General features: G+C 54.0%; 3 protein-coding genes across 6 annotated transcripts; 2 read left to right on the top strand and 1 right to left on the bottom strand.

Moving 5' to 3' along the window:
* Window positions 1-713: 713 nt before the first annotated feature.
* YBX1 (Y-box binding protein 1) lies at window positions 714-7,183 on the top strand. 2 transcript variants are annotated; one of them, XM_026685621.2, is made up of 8 exons: window positions 714-1,114; window positions 2,786-2,849; window positions 4,174-4,207; window positions 4,911-5,000; window positions 5,086-5,388; window positions 5,710-5,792; window positions 5,893-6,158; window positions 6,792-7,183. In XM_026685621.2, exons 1-7 carry the CDS (start codon window positions 883-885, stop codon window positions 6,125-6,127), a joined length of 1,041 nt encoding a protein of 346 aa, XP_026541406.1. In that variant the 5' UTR covers window positions 714-882; the 3' UTR covers window positions 6,128-6,158; window positions 6,792-7,183. The 2 variants fall into 2 exon arrangements, with proteins under 2 accessions (XP_026541406.1, XP_026541405.1); XM_026685620.2 differs by having other exon boundaries at window positions 5,875-6,158.
* A 3,096-nt stretch (window positions 7,184-10,279) lies between these two features.
* Window positions 10,280-15,373, top strand: OTUD3 (OTU deubiquitinase 3). Of its 2 annotated transcripts, XM_026685585.2 has the most exons (8): window positions 10,280-10,659; window positions 11,281-11,429; window positions 11,710-11,822; window positions 12,233-12,355; window positions 12,501-12,638; window positions 12,740-12,836; window positions 14,044-14,195; window positions 14,881-15,373. In XM_026685585.2, the coding sequence occupies exons 1-8, from the start codon at window positions 10,280-10,282 to the stop codon at window positions 15,055-15,057; spliced, it is 1,329 nt and encodes a 442-aa protein (XP_026541370.2). In that variant the 3' UTR covers window positions 15,058-15,373. The 2 variants fall into 2 exon arrangements, with proteins under 2 accessions (XP_026541370.2, XP_087800663.1); XM_087944537.1 differs by lacking the exons at window positions 14,044-14,195; window positions 14,881-15,373 and adding an exon at window positions 13,553-14,015.
* A 276-nt stretch (window positions 15,374-15,649) lies between these two features.
* On the bottom strand, window positions 15,650-19,452 carry LOC113423986 (group IIE secretory phospholipase A2-like). Of its 2 annotated transcripts, none has more exons than XM_087944565.1 (4): window positions 18,942-19,452; window positions 17,458-17,599; window positions 16,570-16,676; window positions 15,650-15,891 (listed from the first exon to the last, which is right to left on the bottom strand). In XM_087944565.1, the coding sequence occupies exons 1-4, from the start codon at window positions 18,946-18,948 to the stop codon at window positions 15,725-15,727; spliced, it is 423 nt and encodes a 140-aa protein (XP_087800691.1). In that variant the 5' UTR covers window positions 18,949-19,452; the 3' UTR covers window positions 15,650-15,724. The 2 variants fall into 2 exon arrangements, with proteins under 2 accessions (XP_087800691.1, XP_026541379.1); XM_026685594.2 differs by lacking the exon at window positions 18,942-19,452 and adding an exon at window positions 18,566-18,910 and having other exon boundaries at window positions 15,651-15,891.
* Window positions 19,453-20,062: the final 610 nt, after the last annotated feature.

Genomic DNA, 20,062 nt, shown 5'->3' with positions numbered 1-20,062 from the left:
GGTTTGGGGAAGAAACTACAGAGTCGGGAAGAGTATTCCAGACATTGACCACTCTATTGCTGAAGTCGTATTTCCTGCAATCAAGTTTGGTTCGGTTTACTTTGAGTTTGTATCTATTGTGTGCTCTTGTGTTGTTATGGTTGAAGCTGAAGTATTCATTGACAGGTAGGACATTGCAATGTATGATTTTGTATACCATGCTTAAGTCAGACCGAAGACGGCGTAATTCAAGGTTGACCCGGAGAGAAGGAGGCCGATCCCGGCCAGCGGGGCGAACGGTAGCGCCGGCTGGGGAATCCCAGGGGCTGCGGTCCCTCGGGAGGCTGGCTTGCGGGAGGGTTGGCCCGCGCAGCTCCCTGACCACGTGGGCCACGGACTGGGCCAGCCCGGGAAAGAGGCTTCCGGGCTCCGCTTCTCCTGGGGGGGCTGGGCGCCTGGCCAATCAGGAGCCCCGCGAGAGGGCAAACCCGCATGCAGGGGCGCGCCCTTTCTGCGGGGGGGAGGGACACGTCGAAGGAGCCAACCAATAGCAGAGCGTGGATTCTGACGGGCGGCTGGCCCTAGCCAACGAGGCGCCAGCGATCGCCTCGGTCCCCTACTGCGGTCCAATGAGCCCGCGAGGCACCTGACGAGCAGCGCGTGGCGGCCAATGAGTGCAGGCCGGGGGGCGGCGCTTGAGGGGTGGCTAGTAAGTGCGCGCCGCCATTGTGGCCAGTTCGATCGGTATCGGGAGCGGAGAGCGGAGCCCAGCGAGCCCGGAGCAAGGGAGCAGCCCCCCCCGCCCACGGCCGGCCCCCGAGTCACCATCAACACCGCGCGGGAGGCGGCGCTGCTGCTGCGAAAGCCAGTCACCACCACCGTCCACCGACAGCCAGCGACGCCATGAGCAGCGAGGCCGAAACCCAGGCGCCCCCTTCCGCCGCCACTCTGGCGGCCCCGCCGGCCGCCCCGCCCGCGGCGGCCCCGTTGGCGTCGCCCACGGGCCCCTCCCCAGCCGTCGCGGATGCCAAGCCCAGCAACGGCGGGAACAGCAGCGGCGGAGGCGGCGGCAACGGAACCAACGGCGGCCTGGGGTTGGCGGCGCCCCCCGCCGGCGGGGACAAGAAGGTCATCGGTGAGGGAAAAAGAGGGGGGGGGGAAACGGGGTGCGCGTGCGCGTGAAGGGAGGGGGGGCGGAACCTCGGGCGGCGCGTGCCGTCTTCCCTTAGTTATCCCCTCACCCTCCCTTCCCCCTCGCGCACGTCCTGCTGTCCCGCTCGCTGATTGGCCGCGCTCGCCCTCCTTCCCTTCCCCGATTGGCTCACCCGCTTCTCCCATTCCTCTCCCACCCCGCTTTAGGCGCGCGCCGCGGCCGTTTTGAGGCGGTTCGTGCTCTTTAGCGCGCCTGCGCCGTGTGTGGTGGGAGGGGGTGAGGAAAAAAGAGCGCGTGGGAGGGGCGGGGTCGAGGAGGATCAAGATGTCCGCCGCGTGCGGAACCTTTTTTTTTGCGCGCGCACCTCTGCGCGTGTGCAGAGCTTGGCCCGGCTCAACGTGGTTGATTTTGGGTGCAGGTCGTCCGCCGGGAGAGGCGGGCGGGGGGCGAGCACAGAAGCCCCTGCCGGCTGCTCCCCACGGCCAGAAGCGCCGGTTGCCACCTCCTTCCTTTGTCTGCTTACTGACATGCGCGCTGGGGGCCTGCCTGGGGCCAGGGGGGCTTTGAAATCGGCCCCCTTGGCTGGTCTTTGGGGAAGCGGCGTTGGGAGGGGGGCTGGTGCTGCTGGCACAGGAAGGCGTCAGCTGCTGGCTGCGCGGAGCAGATGGCTGCCAGGGAGGGGAGGAGGAGGAGGGGGACAGACACCCCCTCCAGTCCTGGCTTGGCTCCCCCTGCTTGTCTTGGCAGAGCCCGCCTGGCAGGGGCTGAGCCCCCTTTGGCCCCCAGGAATCCTTCCCTCCAGGCCCAGGCTGGGCCTTATGGGCAGAGCAGAGGTCCTAAGGTTGCCCCCTGTAGCGTAAGAAGGCATTAAAATTCAATATATAGTTAATGTGCCCTTAATATATATTATTTTCAATACAGGGAGTCCTTGACTTACAGCAGTTCATTTAATGACCATTTCAAGTGAAATGGCACTAAAAAAAAGACTTGGAACTGTTTTTCACAGGATCACTGGAGCATTGTATCATTTAATAATAGAGTATCGCCAGTGGGGCTGCTGCTTTCTCTGCAGTTTTGGCCAGGAACAAAATCCCAGCACATCAGGAGGGATAAACGCCTATGGAGCTTCTCAATCATTCAGGTGCTGGTTGTCCCAAAGGTGCTTCATCCCCCCACCCCCCACCCCAAAAAAGGCAGCCGGACTTTCTTGATGTTTTCTTTGAGAACATTCTGAACTGAAGACACTTCTTGGATGAGAAGCAAAACGTTTTGAAAGAAAGCATCAAGAAAGCCCAGCCGCCCTTTTGGGGCGGGGGGGGGGGGGGGAAGCACCTTTGGGACATGGGGGGTGATTCTTCATTATTACTTCTGTATTGGAAACCTTTCAGGCCTGCTGTGATTTTTCTCTGCAGTTCTGGCAGCAGGTTCTCCTTGCAGGTCAGGGCTTTGAAACGAAATTCCTCTCGCTGCCAGGATGAAAACACACCTTTGAATGGAGGATGAGGAAAGCTCTGCTGCTGCTGCTGCTGCTGCAGCTGAAAGATAAATGCATACTATAGAGCGGGGCTTTTAGGTGGAAAGTCCAAATCAAGAAGTATGGAGGTCTTGAGCTGGGCTGGTTCTTACCTGTCTTGCACCTTTTCTCTTTCGCAGCAACGAAGGTTTTGGGGACAGTGAAATGGTTCAACGTAAGGAATGGCTATGGCTTCATCAACAGGTAAGGTGACCAGAGTTGGGGCTCTGTGTATCTTCTTACAACTGCTTTGGGAGTAAAGTCAGAGCTACTTTCAGTTTATAGCTATCTTCTATTGAGTTAGAGACACCATCGCCCACATGATCCCCCACCAGGTGTGTTGGACTGTTAGTTCCCACCCTCCCTGACCAGATGACCTATCGGGGATGGGGGCACCTGGATGGCAGCTGGTCCGGTCTAGAAGCTCACAAGTGGCATCCTGGTTCTTAGGGTTAGAAACGACTTTCTTGTGTGGAAGGGAGCAGATGACCCTTCCAATAAGCAGAGAGAGGCTTGCAAGAATTGTCGCACACACAAACCTGGTTCCAGGAACTTGAGTCAAGCTTATGTTGAAATCCCTATTGTGCCCTCTGACTACTGCATTCAAGTTCTGCATCCAGTTAATCATGCATTCTTTGGATTCTGAGTCGTACTTTACCAGCACTCTACAAATAATGCCCAATAAATGTTCTGAAATGCAACATTAACATTCAGTCAAGTTCTGGGCGTTTCCCTTATTTTTATAGTCCTCTCAAAACTGCTACATATTTTAAGGTGCTGAAAAGGTCTTTCGCCTTTGCATGGCTGGACCACCTGTGACCTTCCCTTCCTTGTGCAAATCATTCTCTCTGGGCAGGAAATTTAAAATTACGTGTCCCAACTGTGGCAGTTCCCACGTGGAGGTGCACCACCTGGCAAAATGTTTTTCTGGAAAGGTTGATGTTTCCTGGTTGCAGCTGTCGACCTCGCTCTTGTGCCAAGTGGTATGATTCATCTGGGCTGGGCTCCTAAAGACTTTGGCTCCTTTCAGGCAGAGGAACCCCCACTGCTTTTATTCTGTCCTATGTAAACACCAGCCTGAAAGTAGAAATTGGGTTTAGAACATAATCCACACACTTGCATGCTGCAGCTCAAACGCACACCTGTTTTCCTGTTGTGTGGCCTTTGCATTCCTGCGAGTTTTGCAAAGCATTAAACATTCATGAAAACGCCTCTGCAGAAGAGAGCCATCATGTAGCCAACAATACGCCTGGCCTACCTTTCCAGCCTTGGCTGTGTCTGTTGATTGCAGTCGGGCTTGCCGGAGTTTGCACAGAAGAAATCTGAAACGTCAAGTAAATAATCGTCGTCTCCTGTATTTTTAGCTAGCTCAAGAAAGCGGAGGGCGCAGTCTGGGGACGATCTCTCTCTCCTTGGAAGGGCCCAGCCTGAGTTTGGCCTCTGTCCAAATGCGGTACCACTCCTTGCCAGGGAATGCCGGTTCTTTTGTGTCAAATGTTTTCTGAAATGGATCCTCCTTGTTTTGCAGGAATGACACCAAGGAAGACGTGTTTGTCCACCAGGTGAGGTGGCTTGTTTATGCAGCTGGATTTGCTAACTTTTGAGGAAACGGTAGCATTTTCTGCCTTACCAAAACAAAGAGAAGTGTATTGGAGGGAGAAAGCCTGTGCTGGCTCAGAACAAAGAAACTTTTTCAGTTTTTTGAATATAGTTTTTTTTTAATGGGAGATCTCAGTTAATGCATGATGGCCAAACTATAATTCTGAGAGCCTGCGCATGTCCATAGAAGTGCAGAATTCTTTCTGGTTACTTATTTCTTAAACCTCTCTTTAGTATTATTTGTCTGCCACAGGCTTTGCGAAGGGAACGTGTGAGCTTGTAGGTCCTTGTCCTGCCCTTCCCACCTTCTGTGTGCTTTTGTCACTGGGACACAGACTTTCAATCTGTTTTGCTTCATGCATCAGTTAGGAACAAATTAATGGCATTCCTGTGTGTATAACAGGAAAAAAAGGTTGGAAATGGCCTCAGGTCCCCTACTTGAACACAGGCTTGGGCCAGAAGGCCTCCCTGATGCCTTCCAACTCTCTTGTTCCGTATCTGCTGACATTTTCCGTATCCCACAGTTGCCTCTCCTATATTTCTTGTTGACTTTTCAGTCAACTTCCAGGCCACGTTGGTCTCCACCTTCTTCTCAAACACAGAATATGTTCACCTGAATATGTTTCCTTGTTATGTCTAACACTTTCCTCGTTTCCTCCTCCTCAGACTGCTATCAAGAAGAATAACCCCAGGAAATACCTTCGCAGTGTAGGAGATGGAGAAACTGTGGAGTTTGATGTGGTTGAAGGCGAAAAGGTGGGTGAGGAGCCTTCCTTGGGGGTTGGGGGGGGGCAGCCCCTTTCCCCAAAGGGAGGCAGCTGACGCTGACTTTCCCTTTTAGGGAGCAGAGGCAGCCAATGTTACAGGTCCTGGCGGTGTTCCTGTGCAAGGCAGCAAATACGCAGCAGACCGTAACCAATACAGACGATACCCTCGGCGCAGAGGCCCTCCACGCAATTACCCACAAAATTACCAAAACAGCGAGAGCGGGGAAAAGAATGAAGGGTCAGAGAACTTGCCGGAAGGGCAGTCCCAACAGCGCCGTCCCTACCGCAGGAGGCGGTACCCCCCTTACTACATGCGTCGGCCCTACGGCCGGCGGCCACAGTACTCCAATGCCCCTGTGCAAGGAGACCTAGTGGAGGTAACGCTTACTGGGTGCTCGGATTGCTTGCTCTTTTGTTTATTGTTTCAAGGGGGTGAGGGAGGTTGGGGAGGGCGCCTGTGGAAGGAAAGTTGTGTGGGAATCAGGAGGAGGGTTGCATGGCCTCAGCCGGGGCTTGTGATGAAGCTGTGGGGACTGCTGGGAACAGGCCTCCAAGCTGGCTCGGAACAAGCTTTTTTAAAAGCAGTGTTTTTTTTTTACTTTAATGGGAGCCCTCAGTTAATGCACGATGGCCAGACTAGGATTCCGAGAGCTGGCTTTTACGGGCCGGCTTCAGCAGTTTCCTCCTCCATCCCGCAGGGCGCCGACAACCAGGGTGCAGGGGAACAAGGCAGGCCTGTCAGACAGAACCTGTATCGGGGTTACAGACCGCGCTATCGCAGGTGAGTCCCTGCAGGCTGTGCCGCCGGCCCTGCAGCATCTGGAGGGGGCCCGGCTGTAAAAGCCGAGGTGAAATGCCTCAAGCCTGACCGGGTTTTTCAGGGGCCCTCCTCGCCAGCGACAGCCCCGGGAGGAAGGCAACGAAGAAGACAAGGAGAACCAAGCAGATGAGGTCCAGGGTCAGCAGCCACCTCAGCGTCGGTACCGTCGCAACTTCAACTACCGACGCAGACGCCCAGAGAACCCTAAACCACAAGATGGCAAAGAGACCAAGGCAGCCGAACCATCAGCTGAGAACACGTCCGCTCCCGAGGCCGAGCAGGGCGGGGCTGAGTAAATGCCGGCTTACCATCTCTACCATCATCCGGGTGAGTGGCAGAGAGAGAGGGGGGGCAGTGGTGGGATTCGCACCACTTTGGGAGAACCGGTTGTTAACTTTCTGAGCAGTTGGGTGAACTGGTTGTTGGAAGAAATCTTGAGGGAAGAGAACCGGTTGTTGAATTATTATTTGAATCCCACCCCTGGGTGTGGGGAGAGCCGGAGTCTGACATAGCAATGGGAAGAAGAGTGGGCTGCCTTCAGTCAAAGCAGAATCGGCTTTGTCTGGACAACAGGTGCCCATCCCCAAATAAGGGCGCTTGGTTAGAACCGCCTGCATTATGGTTCCGTAGCCCATTACGTCCTGTTGGGGGAGCCCGTTTCCCCTGCGAGTCCCGCGGTTGATTTTCTGCTGCGGTGAACTTGGAAGTGGCCCTTTGGCCCAGTCCTCGAGGAGGAGGCGGCTTCAGGCCTCACCTGAAGAAAACAGGAGTGTGCAATTGCCTGTTTTGTCTGCCTGCTTAAGATGTGATCTGAACCTTCCAGCTCTCTGGATTTAATTGCTTTTGATGGGCAAGGGATGGTGGGAACCTTGAGCCATGACCCACGGTGGATTTTGGCAGTGGGGGGCGGGAGGGGGGGAGACAAGGTCCTATTACTTGTGGCTTTCTTTCTGTTTCCAGTTTAGTCATCAAAGAAGAGAGTGAGTCTGAAATAAAACAGAATCTGAAATTCCAGCAATAAGAAATCTGAACGGAAGAAGAATTGGAACGGAAGACCTTAAGTGCTTGCTTTTTGCTGTTGACCAGATAACTCCTCGAACTCTCTGCATTATCTATGCAGCACGGGATTTCTATTATTTTTACCTATAAAGCTGTCTCCTCCTTTTGGGAGTGACAAACATGTTTTTTAAAAGGCCTGTTTTTTCTCAATATACCTTTAAAGGTTTTTAAATTGTTTCATATATATCTGGTCAAGTTGGGATTTTTAAGAACCTCATTTTTAATTTGTATGAATACACCTGATTTTTTCACGTCAAACTGCAAGCATCTCTTAAATAAAGGTCTTAAGAATTGCTCGGTGTGCTCTGGCTGTGATTCTGATTCCATTCCGGTCTGGGGCAGTGCTGAAATTAACCTTCCGATTGTGAAAGAATGGATGAAATACTAAACTGAGAAATAATTGGATTGTTACAGGGGAATCCTGGGAAATCCCTGGATCAAACTTCTCTTTGTACAACAGGTTAGGACTTTTCAACTGAATTTTGGGGTGAGGAGACGACCTTCCCAGGGAGAAGCTGTTCAAGGGGACTTGAAAGTCAGCCCAGTGTCCCCAGGAAAGCGCAAACGGCAGAGGGATTTGGGGAGTTTGCAGAAGTCTTTCATCCACCCTTCTCAACTGCTGCCCGCAGGTCCCAGGCTTCCAGGTGTTCTTCTTAAATTTAGGGGTGTTTGGTCGTTTTGCCATTCAATATATTTTAGGGCTTGAACTCGGGGGCTTCTGAGCATTGGGCCACTCAGAATGGCAGAAAACAGTATTTGCCTTTTTGGCCCTTGGTCAGGAATAATGCCGGGGGACCCTCCTCTTAACAAACAAGCATTTGCGCTCGCTGGCTTGTAAGCAAGTTTTGTTGAATTTCACATGGAGTTTAATCCTCTCAGCTTAGGAACGTGGTGCTTCCCACAGGTGGCTTTAGGATTGCAGTTGCGGGCTAGAATTCTCCAGTTCACCAGAGCAAGCTGCCGTTTTTAGATAAATTCAAAGGCTTTATAGATGGGAAGGTTTCATTTGTAGCTTGGATCTGGTGCTTGAGATAAAAGTGTTGCTCCAATGGAAGCATTTAGACTATCGGCCCAGAGCAGGCTGGCCTGCTATTGCACGCAGATTATACGTGGTGTTTCAGAAAAGCTTTGAGGACTAGGAAGTTGAGTGGAATGGAAATGGGAACGTCCTCCCTGTAGACAAAATGAGCAAATGGTGTGTGGCAAGAGAAATAGTGTCTGCCAAGCAGGCAGGCAGACGGCTCATCTTTCCCTTTCCTAGAATAAAACGCCATTTGGTACGTAATTCTGGCCTCCTTTTCTCCTAAGCAGGTGACGGGAGAGCCTGGCTGAATTCATTCACCCTGCTTAGGAACTCAGAGCTGCCTGCTGCAAAACTCAAGAAAATATACTTTTTCTACTTGTAGCAGCCTTGGGAGCGGCATCTTGAATCAGAAAGCTTGTCTCTCAAACCCCTTCGAGATCTTTTACTGAGCTGGTTTCAATTAAGAAAAGGAATATGACTCAGCCGGAGCTCGAGTGTATTATGGCCATATTTGGTGGTGATCGTCTTTCTGGCCAGAGGCCCTCCTGCATTGCTAGGAGATCAGGTTGGCAGGCTTGGGATGGTGCCCTGGACTGGCAGAAGGACATCTGGGCTGCAGGTCACCGGAGGGCAGGTTGAGGCAGCCAAGTAGACTTCACCAACTCAAGTATGAGTCGGTTTGTTTGCCCTCCTTTGAGACCTTGGTCAACACGCCTCAAGGGCCTTTCCAAAACACAAGAATTCTCAGAAAAACGCTTGAGGTTGTAAGTGTGTTTTTAGGTCAGGCGGGAAGAGAGAATGTTCTGCCTGGGCACTTCCACAGAGGGTGTGGGAAGCTAGATTTTGATCCTGTTCACTTGAGAACCCATCTTGCCAGGGTACCTTAAGGCAGGGGGATGGATCCTCCTGGGCCATGAAATGGTTGAGTTGGGATCAGAAGACCTGCAAGGTCCCTTCCAACTCTGTATTCCGTAGCAGATGATCCATCTGGATGTATTTTGTTTGCTAAAAGAATTAAATACATTGTGAAGTTCAATTTGGGCATAGTAGTTAAAGAATCTCTGGTCTCCGGTCTTTCTAGTTTCAGGAAAGGTCAGACGAGGTGAAGGGTGGATCCATTCTGCGAAAAGATTACCTTTAAACCGAACACGCCGAAGGGATTGAGCGGAATGGTGAGAAGTGGCATAAAGGTGCTTGAGTCAACAAACAGTGATCCCTGCAGAACTGAGCAGGGTCACCCTTAACTGGCTGCAGAGTTACTGATTAACCCCCTCTGCCCTTTCCCTGGGGTAGCCATGGCCAAAAGCCAACGCCTGATAACCGACAGAAGTCGTCCAGAAATCCAGCTGCTCTGCCCGAGGCTTCTCGAGAGCCCTCTGCCCACCAGCTGTTCCTGCAAGGGGGAACTGGAGAGCTGCAGATCCTTGCAAGGAACCACTGCGGAAACGGACCAGGCGAGGGTCTTGGAAAAGGGTGGGGGGAACCCGGGCTGTGTGAGATGAGAGGGCTACAAGCTCAGGTTTGGAGCATTCAACCGATCCAGGATTCCCTCGATCACCACACCTGGGTTTGTTATATTGGCAGAAAGTTGCTCTGGAGGCCACCAGGCTGATGAAATGCATCCTGAGGAGACATCCTGATGGCTGCGGTGGCTTTAATTCAGCTGCTGTGAACTGCCCTTCTCTGGAATGCACCAGGGGACTAGTAAAAAAACAAGGCCATAAATAATGGGCAGAGGGCAGGGTGATAAATTAAGGGAATATGCCTTGGCTTTGGAAACACCCTAACGTTCCCCTTGGTATGAGGTTGAGTGGCCTATGGGGCCTGGCAAGACTTTCAGGTGGTGCAGTTGTTGGAAGAGCCTGAAAGCGGGAAGGGACCTTGGAGGTCTTCTAGTCCAACCCCCTGCCCAAGCAGGAGGCCTTAACGGCTGTCCAATCTCTTCACGAGGAATGGAGCCACCCCCAAAGCCTTTCCACGGATTGATTGTTCTCTCCGTCAGGTAATTAATTTCTCCTTATTTCTAGGCTGGAGCATCCACCTCCATCTTGGATTCCTTTATTCATCTGTTGTAGGGATGATGGAGTTGAACATGCCCGGCTGGTTTTTTAAAAAAAATTGTATTCTAAATGATGGGTTTTATTGTAAGACACCTACAAACCCCCAATAAAGGTGAGCTGAGCGGCTGTTAAAACTGAGTAAATTAATCCAATTGAAGGGGGCGCTGCGAGACCCCAGGCTTTAGACCAGCCAATTCTCCTCCGGTTTAATAAGAATTCGGTCACTTCAAGGTTTTGTTCACAGTAAAGGAAAGAGGGTCGAAAGCTGCCTTTATGTGCCCTTTTTCTGCAATGGGCGGAGATAAATGAGAAGAAAAGCCAGAGCATTCGCCAGGTGCAATTCCAGTCCTCCACCACGGGGGCGCCCACTTTTATCGCGTGATACCTCCGCTCTGGCTCCTCCCCTCTATAGGCTCCCACAGCCGTCGCAAGGCAGCGCAGGCGCAGTGGCGAGGGCTGCGCCGACGGGAGCGGCGGCGGTGATGTCCCGCAAGCAGGCGGCGCGGACGCGTCCCGGGAAGGCGGAGGTGGAGCGGAAGCGGGACGAGCGGGCGGCCCGGAGAGCGCTGGCCCGCGAGAGGCGCAACCGGGCCCAGGGCGAGGGCGAACACGACGGCGGAGGCGGCGGCCTCAACGAGCAGCTGCGAGCGCTCGGACTGCGCCTGCGCGAAGTGCCGGGCGACGGGTAAGCAAGCCTCGCCCACGGCGGCTACGTGGCGCGGCTCTGACGTCATTGCGGACTACCCGCCTGTTTCGGGTGAGGGGGCTTCCCCTCCCTCACAACAACCCTGTGAGGGGGACTCTTGTGGCCTGGTCTCCCACCTGCCCTGCTCCTCACTGAGGACTAGAGTCTTTTATTTTTAATTTATAAGGTATATGCCGCCTGTCTCTCGGTCACGAGTTGAGCTGATCCAGTCCAATGACTTTATGACCGCCTCGTGGCCAGAGAGCAACCTTAAAAAGTGAGCAAATATAAATACAGGCACGGATGTTACGCCGCCCAGAGTCACCTCGTAGGGCAGAATGGGCAGCAGGAAAAGGTCATCAATAAAATAAAAGTAAAGTGTTGTTTGTAAGAATAATAAAGGCAGGATGTAAGTACTGTAATAAATAAAAACAAGTAGTATAAGATCCGCCACAAGGAACGAGAGCAGAAGGTAGAATGCAGAAGCGCCATAATCGTTAGAATAAAAGGTCAGGCACCAGTCAGTCCGTGGGCCGGGCTCTTCAAAGGGGGGGTCAGTGCTGGGACCGATCCATCCTTGTGGGCCTCTTCGACCTCCCCGTTGTCTCCTCCTCCTGCCAGGAACTGCCTCTTCAGGGCCCTGGGGGACCAGCTGGAGGGCCACTCACGGAACCACCTCAAGCACCGGCAGGACACTGTAGCCTACATGATCCAACAGCGGCCAGACTTCGAGCCTTTCGTGGAGGACGACGTCCCCTTTGAGAAGCACAGTGCGTGGCCTCCTCCCTGCCCTGCTGGGCTTTCAGTCCTTCAGTGTCGACGGTGGCTTTTCCGCTGGCCGCCCCCCTTGTGCCAGTCCCTGCTGCAGAGCAGCCCAGGAGGAGCCAGATTGGTTCCCTCTCCTTTCCAGGGACCTCTGAGGAATCGGGGCGTCTTGGTGGGCCTCCTCCCCTTCCTTCCCGGCAGGGCCGGGTTCTTCCACAGAGGCTCTTTTTCCTGGGCCTGCACACTCTCAGCCTTGGATTTTCATGTCCTTTTCGTCTTTTCCAGCTGCCAATTTGGCCCAGCCGGGCATATTTGCTGGCAACGATGCCATCGTAGCCTTTGCGAGGAACAACCAAGTGAACATTGTCATTCACCAGCAAAACGCCCCCCTTTGGCAGGTGGGTCTCCCAAGAACAGCGCCAGGCCCACTGGAAGGCCTGCCCTGCCGGGAGGTGCTCCCCCAAACTCAGGGAAGGCTTTGGAGGCCTCCTTCCCAAGGAGGTTTTGGGAACCTTTGCCGGGGGCTCTTGGGCTGTAATATAGAATGGGACCAAAAGAGGAAAATGTTAAATGTCTGGCGGGCGTTTTCAGCACTGGAAGTTTACAACTCTGTTGTAAACTCCAGTTGGTTTTCAGCTGGTCGTGGCCACCTCTGCCTCCTAGCTCTGCTTGTTTGTCCCTCCCTCCTTCCCTTCTTTCCCTCCATGTTGAAAATTTGTTTTAGTAACCCCTCCTCACCCTCCCCAATGCAAAGTTCTCCCCCACACACACACACACACTGTCTGAAGCCTCCCTTTTCCCTCCGCAGATCCATGGGACAGACAAGAGCAACGCCCGAGAGCTGCACATCGCCTATCGCTATGGCGAGCATTACGACAGCGTCCGAAAGATCAATGATAACTCAGCGGCTCCCGCTTGGCTGCAGATGGAGGTTGGCTGGCTGCCCAGTGGGCTTTGGGGCAAAAGCGGGGGGTTGGGGGGTTACAGCCCTCCCGACGTGCCTGCAAGCTCCGCCAGTGGAACCCTTCTCTTTCCACACACAAACGCACCCCTGCACCCTTTTCGGTCTTGCCCAGATGCTGTGCCAAAACGAATCCCCAAACCAGGAGGCCCTCCAGGCGAACGGGGAGAGGCAGCAGCAGCAGCCGAAAGAAGAAAGCCAGGATGAAATGGACGACGCGCTCCAGAAGGTCCATAACGCCACCGGATGCTCGGTGAGGGTTTTGTGCAGGAAGAATTTGGGGAGTCGGGTTTACGACGACAACGCAGACACTTGAAATTTATTCTGGGTGTTTCTCTTTATTTCCCTGGTCAGGATGTTGGTTTAATTGCCCAAGTCCTAGAGGCAGAAGGTTACAGCATTGAGTCCACCATCTTCGCCCTTTTCCAGATGAAAGAGTTGGAAAACCTCCGTAAGTCCCCTCCTCTCCTCTCCCAACTTCCTTACTTCCTAACAGCAGGGATAAGAATCCTAAATACAATATTGTGGAAAAATATCATACAGGTAGTTCTCAACTTACAACAGTTAGTTTAGTGACTCTTCAAAGTTAGAATGGCACTGGAAAAAAAGTGACTTATGGCCATTTTTCACACTTATGGCTGTTCTGACAAAGTCAAGGGGAAAGCCAGCTTCACATAATAACTAATTGTGGCAAGAAAAGTTGTAAAATGGGGCAAAACTCATGCAAATGTCTCCATTAACCACAGGAATTTTGCGCTCAACTGTGGTTGTAAGTCAAGGACTATCTGTACAATATTATAGAAAAATAAAATATTGTAGAAAAAGCGGTAAAAAAAAAACTCCACAACAATCGAGATAGCATGTTTAAGCGCAGAAGGAAAAACAGAGATTTTAAGCATTTGAGCCCAGGGAAACTTTTGCTGAAGCCAAGTAATTTTCCAGGGAAAACTCTGTTCCGAAGACTTACACTTATTGCAAAGTGTTCTTACGGTGAAAAAGCATCAGTTACTTGCTGGAAAAGCTGGTGTGCGTTGCTGTGCAGTTGTGTTTGCAAATGGGTGCACGCCTCAGTGAGAAGGAAGCCTTCGCAGCGTCTTACGTTCATCTTAAGTCTCCTTGATTCAGGCGAAGGGCCTTCTTTAACCTTTTGGCCCGCCCTTCCTCCAGAAAATCTCTCGCCAAAGTTAACCCCAGAAGAGAAAAACCGAAACGGGCATCATTTCACCCACGAGGACCAAAGAGTCGCCGTTTGTGCCAACGCAAGTCTTGTTTAGAGAAGCAGAAATCTCCCCAACTTGATCCCCAACACACTGTTTGCTTTGGAAATCCAGTTAAGTGTCCGAACCAAGTTCACGACTTGATTCTTAAAAACGGCATCGGAATCTCTGCCTGGGTTTTTGAGGCTTCTGCAAATGTTTTCTACAAATTGCTTAAATTGGATCGGCCGGTTACCGGGTTGCTTCCCAGACGAAGGAGAGCCACTGTCCTGGGCTTGTCCTAGAATGGCAGGGTCTGAAGGGACCTGGTAGGTCACCGAGTCCAACCCCCTGCCCGCTTCTGACAGAGGGCAGCCCAGTCTCTTCTTGAAGGCTCCCAGCGCCCAGCAGGCCGGGCTGGCAGTGGACTCCCACGGCTGAGCACGGCCCTTCTCTTTGCAGAGGAAGACCAGGCCAACAGGCCAAACCCGCAGCCCAGGCCGGCCCCGTGGGACGAGAAGGGAAGCCGAGGCAGGACTTTGGGCCACCAGGAAGCCGAAAACAATAATAGCCCTAGTGGGAATCTCTTGGAAAGGAACCGCCCGGCTCAAAAGGTACCTGAAAGCTGAGAGCTGCGGCTTCCCCCTCCCGGCCCTGCTTGCTCTTGCGTCGTGATGCCGCCGTCTCTCGCCCCCTCCTGCTTGGTCCCCCTTCTGCTTTCCCCCTCTGCAGTTCCCTCCTGCCGAGGCCTGGTTCCCTGGCCCAGTCTTGCATTTGCCCTCTTCCCCCGGGTGGAAGAATCAGAGAGTGGGAAGGGAACTCGGAGGTCTTCTAGTCCGACCCCCTGCTTAAACAGGAGAAACCCTTCGGCAGATGCCCTCTTGCCCTCCTCCTCGGCAGCTTCTTGGCCTCCCCTCTTGGCCTCCATCCAGAGGGTTGCTGTCTCGTTCACCCTTCGCTGCTTTTCGTGCCCTTTGCATCCTGCTCTTCCCACCTGCCGTCACAGGGGCCTCCTTTGTCTTTGGAACACGGCCACGCAGGCAGCCAAGACCCTCGTCTCTCTCTCTCTCTGAAGACACAGACCTGCTCAGAGGGACACGAGCCCCAACGGTAGCAGCTTCTCTCCCGTGCTTCCCTGCCTGCCAGGACAGCCCCTCCCGACCTCTCCGGACCCCTGATCCCCAGGTCTCTGGGGGAGGAGGGGGTCTCCTCCCACAAAGTTGGCTTCGAAGGCCCTGGGCGGAGGCCACTCCTGGGTCGTTCCCCCCCCATCCTACCCACCCTCTCCTCCTCTGGCAGGCATCCACCAAGCAGAAGAAGGAGCTTCAGAGGTTGGAGAAGAAGAAGCAGCAGGAGGACAGACACCGTCAGAAAGTCCTGGCCGGCAAGGGCAGCCCCTCGGACAATAACACAGTCGCCAGGGACCCCCAGGCGCAGGTCACTCTGGTCAGGACCTTTGCGGCCCTCAGTATCTGACTCGGCTGTGCGCCATCTCGAGAAAGGGGGGAGCCCCAAGGGCAATGCTGGGGCTTCAAAAGACAACATTTGCAGGAAGTCGTCGTCGTCCCCCCCCCCTCCCAGAAATACATGTTCCTCAGTTGGTCCAGGTGTCGGGGGGCGAAAGGGCTCAGCGAGAGAGGCCGGAGGGGCTTTATGTACCCCCCTCCCTCAAGTGGGCAGCTCTTCTGCAAAGCCCCCTGGATCTCAACCTTTCAGTTCCATTTGTCATTTTATTCATGTTGATGCAAAAGACGGTTTCGGTTTTCCCTTTAAAAAACCCTGTTTTCCTCCAGAGGCCGTTTCTGCATTTCTTTCTCTCCGGTTCCTCCCAAAATAGGCCTGGGGGGGATCTAGGGATAAGCGGGTCTCCTCCCTGGGGGGGGGGGGGCTGCCCTGCCGTGGAAAGGCTTCTGGCTTGTTTAGGGAGTGGGGAAGACATCGGTGCTCCTGGGACGCCAGAGCCCCACCCTCCCCCCGGATTTAGCCGATCGCCTACTTAGAAAAAAGCCTGTGTCGTAACTCTGAACCTCTGTGGCTTTATTGCGCAAGAAGGCCCAATTCGGAGGCTGGCAGAGGGCAGGCAGGGCAGGGTCGGGAGGGTTTCGTGGGCCCCGTGGGCATCCCGAGCTGGGAAGCTCCGGCCTCAGCCCCCCTTCCTGAGGGGGTAGGAGTCCTGGCAGGGCGGCGTGGGTCCTTGGCACAAGAGGTTGGGGTAGCAGATGTATCGGTCCTGGAACATCGAGCGGCGGAAGCAGAGGGCGGCCGCTTTGTCACACTCGCAGGTTTGCCGCCGGCATTCGGTCTCCCCACCTGGAGGGGAGGAAGGGGAGAGGGGAGGGGTCCACGGGGCTCTTTCCTCGCCTTGTTTTGATCCTCCCAGAATGGGGAGCCCACCCCTCCCAGCTGGGCCCCTGCCCAGGTTTGGAGAGGCGGTCCTTAAATAGCCTCCCTGGGAGAAACACTTCATGGAAAGGAAATTAGGGGAGAAAACGTTCTACCTGTGGTCTTGCTTAACGACTGGTTGCTTAGTGACAGTTTGAAGCTACGATGCCTCCCCCCCCAAAAAGAGGCTGACGACCCAGATTCAACTCCTGAAGCCTGCCCTGCCCCTAACGACGTTTTACCCCCACAGAGAAGGGAGTGGCAGATAAATTCAAGAAATAAATTTTGGCTGCTCAGCAACCAATCCGCGTTTGCAGCCGCAAACCTTTGGCCTCAATTTGTGACCTTTTTTGCTCAAAATGGTTTGTTTTCAGGCCCAAAACAGCTGCATTTGTTTAAAATCTAGCCGGTCAGGACCCGTCGTAAGTCGAGAACTACCCATAACGCTCTATGTGAATGCGGTCCCTGTGCTGTGTGTTGCAAATGATCCCCCCGAGGCCCCATGGACTTCCAAGTCCCAGCATCCCCGGCCAGCCTGGCCTTTATTTAGCGGGGATCCTGGGAGCTTCTCCCTCTTGTGCCGGCAGGGTCTGTGTTGCCACCTACCGCAAGTGACGGTGTCTTTCCCGAGGGAGTAGAAATACTTCTCCACTTTGGGCTTGCAGTGGCGGAGCGACAGGGCCTGGTAGCAGCAGTCGTGCGCTTGGCAGCACCTGGAAGCGAAGGACAGAGCCACGATTGTGCGGCCGAGGGGCTGCTTGCCAAACCCGCCAGATAACCAACCGCCTGGGTGTGTCCCTTTCGGCCTCCGGCTGGGCCAAAGTTTACAAAGCAAACTCCTCGCATGCGGTTCCCACAGGGAGTTCTTTGTCTGAGGCCCCCTTCAGAAGGGCTCCGGGGCTCTTCCGCCTGTTCCTTTCGTTTCTCTTTATGAATTAATAATTCTCCTTTGAAAACCTTTCGACCGGCAGACGCAGCAGCTCGGGCACCAAACTCTCCCAGCTCTCCTTGATTCGCATTTCTCATCAGTTTTCCCCTCGATGCATTTAGAGTCCCTTTCGCATCGTTCTACTACAGGCGGTCCTTGACTTAATGACCAGAACTGAGCCTGAAATTTCTGTCGCTAAGCGAGACAGTTATCCAGTGACGTTTGCCCCAGCGGTTGTGTCAATCACTGCCGTTGTTAGGTTAGCAACCCGGCTGCTCCGTGAGCCTGGCTTCCCCACTGACTTTCCTCGGGAGAAGCTCTCAGAGGGGGACCACGTGCGACCGTCATAAATATGAGGCAGTTGCCCAGCACCTGAATTTGGATCGCACAACTTCGAATGGTCACTGGGCTGTCGTAAACCAAGGACTACCTGCAATCCCACTAGCGCCCACCTGGTGGTGGTGGTGGGAAGCCGAGCCGAGTGGGGGTGCTGGCCTGCTTTGGCTCTTCTGGGAAATGAGGGGGGGGGTTAGGACCCCTCCCAGGTCCCCCCTCCCTCTACTTACCAGTCAGTAGCGTCCACCGGCTGCCGGGAGCCGCCCCACCCGCAGTAGCAGCCGTAGCCGTTGTAGATGAAGGCGTGTTTTCCGGTCAAGTGTTCGATGATCCGTCCAAACTGGATCAGGTTGGCGCTGGCGAAGACCAGAACTGGAAGCAAGAGAGGGGAGGTAGCTGTCGCCCCACACCCCGCGTGGCCCTGGCGGGCAGTGCCAGCACGGAGCCTCCGCCACCAGGTGCCCGGCCGAGGCTTCCAAGGATTTGGCGTTCTTTGCCATTCTGACACCCCCGCCCTCCCCAGGGCTGAATTACAGGCTCACAGAGCTGGAAGGGACCTCGGAGGTCCTCTAGTCCACCCCCCTGCTCAAGGCAGGAGACCCTCAACCATTCCAGACCAAGGCCTGCCCAGCCTCTCCTTGGAGATCTCCAGGGAGGGATTGATGGTCCTCCTTATCCTCAAGAAATTCCTCCTCGGTTCTCGGCCGCTTCTCTCCTTGATGAGCTTCCGTCCGTTGCTTCTTCTCCTCCCTTTTGGATAAATATTTCTCCCTTCGCCCCAGGAGTGAATTCACCTTGAATCCACCGTGTGAAGCAGCACTGGGTGTTTTCAGGAAATGGTTTTGGGCCCCAACCAATGAGCCTGGGGAAGGTCACAGCGGGGTTGTTTCCTCTGCCTCCGTTCTTTCTCCGAGGACCCGAGATCTGCATCAGCAGGAACCCAACCGGGCAGCTCTGGGGCCGCCTTGAGCCGAAGGAGGGGTCCTTGGCGCTCTCTGAGCTTGGTGGTCTCGTTGCGGATGTTTCATCCCCAGACTAGGCAGCATTACTGATGATGTTGCCTAGCTGGGTCATGAAATGTCTGCCAGGAAACCTCCGAGCTCGGAGAGCACCCAGGACCCAACATTTCAGCTCAGAGCTACAAACATTCCTTGATTGAGCTGTAAAACTCCAAAGACTCTCATTCCTTTTTGGTGATTCTCCCTAATCTGCCGTGTTGGAATAATATTCCTTGAACAAGCGATGACAATGCGGCCCTTCCTTTCCTCTGCTGGGTTCTGTCTCATCCTTCGCTCCGTCCTCCCCTCCCTTCCCGTCTGCCTTTCAGCCAGGACTCACCACAGAGGAGCAGGAAGGGGCTGCTGCCCCTGAGCGGACGGGCCATCCTGGAGACCGTGGGGTGTCCTCTCTCTCTCTCCCCCTGGAAGGAGCAGCACACCAGGCAGGAAGACGTCCAGTCCTTGGGTTAGGGACCTTAGAGGTCTTCTAGTCCAGCCCCCTCCGGCTGGTTAACTCCACTTCCCAGAATCCCGGAGGAAGCCCAACCGGTGGATGCTTACAGAGCAGTAGGTGGCTCTGGACTGAATGCCGTGAGCGCCACGAGTCAGCCAAAGGCTGTTTTCTTTGCTGTGACAGCTAGAAAGGCTCAGCCTTCGTCAGAGCAACCCTGGATCTGTCAGCCTCGGATCAAAGGAAGGGAAAAGACGCAACTCACCCAGCATCACCTGCAGGCATCAGCCAGGTGCTCCCAGAGGGTGTGCACAAATCCAAGTTGGTCCACCGGGCCCACTTTCTGCCCCGTCCTTCCCTCAAGCTCCAGGGCTACAAACTACGCCCCGCCACCCAAATCGGCCACCCCGGCGAGGGTCACGCTAGGAGAAGCAGCACCCTGTTGGCCCTCGATTTGTGGGGGGCGTTTGAGGGGTAGATCCAGACGCTGTCCAGGGTCCTGAAATTGAACCTCACAACCTCTTTGTGTTGTGGTTCGGAAATGATGCAGCCCAGCAAACCCTGGTTCGAAAGGACCACAAAGCCCATCGTTGCAACAAGCATGAAAGCCAACCAGGCGCAGCTGCAGCTTATAATAGTTTGGTCCGAGACCGTTGTAACTTTGAATGGTCACTAAACAAATGGTTGTAACTCGAGGACGTCCTACATTGACCCTGCGAATTGCAACTTTGATCTGAATTTTTAAAATCCAAATGTAATCCGATGTAGTCCTTGTGGGTGTGGAGTAACACCATCTTGCTTGTCGGTTTCTTTTCTTGTCCCTAACAACCACCGTCTTGTTTTCCCCGAGTTCTTCTCTTCTTCTTCCTCACTTTAAATGTCTCCATTCCTCCAGTCAGTCTTCCTAAATCCTTTCCTCGGGTCTCTGAGCCATCTGGGTCCTTCCTCTGAATCAGTATTAATCTGCTCCTATTCTGCTAGAAATGGGGGCCCCAGAGCCGCCCAGGGCTCCAGTTGTGGCCTGCCCAGTGTGGAGGCCACGAAAATAAGTCCAGCCCCCGGATGCCTGACACAACGCTCCTTCTGATCTGGTCCAGAGGTTCATGAGCAGCCACCTCACGCTCCAGATAAGGCCTCCCCTGGGATCTTCTAGCATCATCCATATCCGTCGTTGGGCTTTGGCCCAAGGAAGGTGGAAGGACGTCTGAGGTCTCTGTTGTGGACATAACCTTCCCTTCTTCTTAGTAGCCAACACTGGAGAACATCCAGTGTCCAACCCACAAGTCAGCGGGGGAGAAAGTTTAAAGGAAACACTTGAAGGAAGAATCGAGAAGATAAGGAGAATTTTTTTCTTCTCAGCCCCTGGCAAGGCGCCAACCCGGTGGA

This window comes from Notechis scutatus, chromosome 16 (assembly GCF_049901735.1).
Source record: "Notechis scutatus isolate UNSWTSFEM ecotype Mainland chromosome 16, rNotScu1.2, whole genome shotgun sequence".
In the NCBI taxonomy this organism is placed as follows: Eukaryota; Metazoa; Chordata; class Lepidosauria; order Squamata; family Elapidae; genus Notechis; species Notechis scutatus.
This window is presented reverse-complemented; position numbering and strand designations above follow the sequence as displayed.